We start from the raw sequence: 3,945 nt of genomic DNA, 5'->3' as shown, positions 1-3,945 counted from the left end.
AAGACCTGACGTTAAATTGACTGCCAGCTGGGTGCCTCGCTTACTCTTTACACAGCCAGTTTGTGATTTTCTCTTCCAGTGTGACTTACAACCAGCAGCAGAGGAAGAAGACCTTCCAGTATGTCTATAGGACTGGAGTTGATTGGTATTTCCCTGTGCATACTGGGATGGATCATTGCAATTGTAGCCTGTGCCCTTCCCATGTGGAGAGTGACGGCCTTCATCGGCAGCAACATTGTGACGGCTCAGATCATCTGGGAGGGTCTGTGGATGAGCTGCGTGGTCCAGAGCACAGGACAGATGCAATGTAAGGTCCACGATTCTATGCTGTCTCTCTCTCAGGACCTCCAAGCAGCGCGCGCCCTCACCGTCATCTCCATCCTGTTGGCCATCCTGGCTGTGCTTGTGGCCATTGCCGGGGCAAAGTGCACCAACTGCATCGAGGATGAGGCCTCCAAATCCAAAGTGATGATCATCTCTGGAGTCTTCTTCATCGTTTCTGGTGTGATGCAGCTGATTCCCGTCTCCTGGTTGGCCCACAGCATAACCAGGGACTTCTACAACCCGCTGATCATTGATTCTCAACGGAGAGAGCTGGGGGCAGCGCTGTATGTCGGCTGGGGGGCAGCCACGCTCCTGGTTCTCGGCGGAGGACTTTTGTGCTGCTCCTGTCCGCCAAAGGAGACCAGATACAACAGCTCGCGAATGGCTTACTCTGCCCGGTCTGCAGGTGGCCAGGTTTTAGAGAGAAAGGACTATGTATAAATGAAGTTCAAACAAGAAGAGACATGACTGAATCTCTACAACACTTTTTTAATCCAACAGGAACAATGTTGGGGAAGGAAGATGAGAAAAAACAAGCATTTGACTTTTTTCCCCAGTAAATCAAACAATTCAGAAACAGTTCTTTAGCTGCAGAAGAAAAGAAAACACACAAAAAGCACATTTATGCTTTATTTTTTTGTGCACTGTATTTTTAAGATAAAAACTTACTTTCAAATTACTGTTACTTTTTATAAAATTGTAGATGTAATGTTTGCAATTCAAGGAAAATGTTCCAAATTCTACTGCAAATCTTGTGAAGAACTCCTTAGAATAAAAACAAGGACAAATTACAGTTAAGAAAAGAGAAATACATGTAGGTATATTAGAGACATTTCCCCTTCTAGCAGATACAATAGATAATAACTATTTTTGAACAGTTTATTGTGGTAAAAAGAGATTTTGGTGTCTTACTTCATGGTTTGCAGTGAAAGAGGAACAAACGTGTTTTCTTTTACAATCAATTTATCTTAATGTTTTACATGCTCACTCCTATGATGTTATTTTTTAAATAAAACTAAGTGTTATTAGGAACTGATTTGTTTTGTTTTCATTTTAAATGTTTAGATCTTTTGTAACACCCTGCATCTTCAGGTGAGATATTGACCTCTGCATGAGTCAGTGAACGTTCCTCAGAAATGATAGAGCGTGCAGGAGCCCGCTGTAATTGTAAGACTACCCTGGACATTCAATCCCAAGGACCGTGTTACGTCAAGGTGGTAACTTGGTTGCACACGCGCCGCAAACAATTAGCCATGAGATCGGTGTAACAGGCAGAGGTGAGAAGAGTGAATACAAAATGAAAATGGGTCCATCCAGAGCATGTGCTTCCCTCAGAGCTGCACATGTCCTACTGTCATGTTACTTACATGCCTTTTGCACATTTTAGATATTTCACTCATGCCTTTCAGGGTGGTTTCAGAAAACACATGGTGACACTAGGACAAAGACCTGAAAAATTCATGAACATTTCACAGTAAATATGGGAGACGTTTCCTAATTCCGTATCAGGTTACTGATATCCGTGTCATCCCAGCAGAGAGGATGGTCGCAATCACAGCAACTACAAATTAGTTATGATACAACTACAAATTAGTTATGACGCATAAAAGACAGAGTTAATTCTGCTAATCAACTCCGTCTTTTATGCGTCATAACTGCTTAATTCTAATAACTGATCAATATGAATTGTCAATTTTCAAGTATAGCTTCCATTTCCTGTCTAACCAACATGTTGGGAATGTTTGTTTATTTGTTAATCTCAACACTGAATCTCTCTTGCATGCCAGCATTCAGTAAACAAAAATCTAATGCAACCTTTTTTTTTTGTATGAATGCAGTTTATTAGATGATTAACGAAACACACAGAGGAAGGCCTGCTGCTAGGTGACCAAAAACCCCCAAAGGCTGTGATGAAATGCTATCTCATCAAATACCTCAACCTGGAGGGCTGCAGGAAAAGAGAAGAAAGGAAGTTCTGTGAGTGTGTGCTGTTGTGCTCTGTTGGTTTGGGCCAAACTCTGCTCATGTGACTGAAACTGGGGAATGCGAAGGGCAGGGAGGCAGCCTGGCACCTGGAGGGAGACAAGGAAAACTCAACCCCCCACCCTGATTTAACATAGACTCACTGTGTCCACTCACTGGGAACAGAAACTCACCAGTGTGCCGGCATGTGTGTTCATCTGAAGTATCTGGTAGAATCGTGTCTTCAAACAACTTCTCTTCTTGATGCAGACATTGTCTTTTGGAAGAGGAAATGTTTGCATAAGATTATCCTAAAACTGATCTGCGACTCCACAACCTTATATTGGTCTTATTAACCTTAAAATGCAAAGAACTAAACAATGTTTTAAAATACAAAGGTAAAAAAAAATGCTTACTTTTTTACCTTAGGTTGAAAACTACTTTTTTTTTCTATGAGAATTGACCTACGGTACTAAGAAAAATGTATTTATAGCCTTTATGTAAAAAATAAGATATTATATCATCTGAAAATATAAAGCAAAAATAAAACTTGTTTTTAAACAAAAATAAATATTGCATTAAATCTTTAGAAAGAGCTAATGTTTTTAACGTGGTTTAAATTTGCTTTTAGTGGGGTTTTTTTTTTTAGGTTGCTGACCTCATAAAATCCCCTCCAAAATTTGACCCAGTAACAGTTTCCTCCCAGCTGCAGCTGGATCAGACAACATATCTATCAGAGACTCCAGTCAATTCCAACAAAGATAACATATTTACCGGTCCTGACCTCTGAGACCATTTAGATTTTTTTAACACAGACTTTGGACCCCAAAAAATTTCACAACAATGTAGCATCAATAGAACAATTTCTAATAGGTATTGAGGAACAGAAAATCATAAAATCAATAACAAAGATACACTTTAAAATTCAAAAATCACAAGCAATATATTACCTGTGAACTTTATTTGTGGTACTTTAAAGCCTTAATAGAAACTATTTTCTTTTCTTTCTCAGAGGAAAAAGTGTGTCTGTGTCTGTGTGTCTGGTGTCTGTGGTTGGTTATCAAAAATGGTCTCCCTTGAAAAAGGTCAAAATTGTTAAAAAAGAATAGTTCACATAGTTTTCTGTCTCTATGGAGTTTTGGAAATGTTTAAAGGTTTGGCATTTTATTGCCCCTGTAAAAATAGTCCCATAGATCAGTGTTTTCCAACCTTTTTTAAGTAACCCGTTCAGTCAAAAGAATTGATAATTATTCACAAGTGGAATATACAATAATTGATTATAAAATAAAAACGATTTTACTTAATCTTTTAATTTGTTAAATGGTAATAGCAGATAGTAAATTTTACCATTTCAATTTGAACATTTAATTGTTAGGAATTTTATTCTTTTCATTTCAAATAAAAATACAAAATCAGTAAATGGCCTGGAAGTTAGTAAAGAATCAAAATAAATACTAAATAAAATCTCAAAAAACCTGTATTTATAAAACAGGAGCCCCTCCGCTTGGCTTGGATGTGTGACAAAGCTGAAGGTGAACTCAAACATCTAAGAAAAACACATTTTTTGGTTGATAAAAGATTGTTTAATTGATTCTTACAAAGCAAAACAGATCCCAGCCCTATTATATTTTAGTAGCTAAGAAACAAAATGTTTCTGTA

General features: G+C 38.0%; 1 protein-coding gene across 1 annotated transcript; it reads left to right on the top strand.

Moving 5' to 3' along the window:
• Positions 1-6: 6 nt before the first annotated feature.
• LOC107103695 (claudin-3-like) lies at positions 7-925 on the top strand. The gene has a single exon (XM_015403492.1). The coding sequence runs from the start codon at positions 121-123 to the stop codon at positions 763-765; it is 645 nt and encodes a 214-aa protein (XP_015258978.1). The 5' UTR covers positions 7-120; the 3' UTR covers positions 766-925.
• The last annotated feature ends 3,020 nt before the right edge of the window (positions 926-3,945 follow it).

This window comes from Cyprinodon variegatus, unplaced genomic scaffold, assembly GCF_000732505.1.
Source record: "Cyprinodon variegatus isolate N-32 unplaced genomic scaffold, C_variegatus-1.0 Scaffold1506, whole genome shotgun sequence".
Classification (NCBI taxonomy): Eukaryota; Metazoa; Chordata; class Actinopteri; order Cyprinodontiformes; family Cyprinodontidae; genus Cyprinodon; species Cyprinodon variegatus.
This window is presented reverse-complemented; position numbering and strand designations above follow the sequence as displayed.

What these genes read in the sequence shown, in the direction of transcription:
- LOC107103695 (XM_015403492.1), top strand. Translation starts at nt 121, where the DNA reads ATGTCTATAGGACTGGAGTTGATTGGTATTTCCCTGTGCATACTGGGA.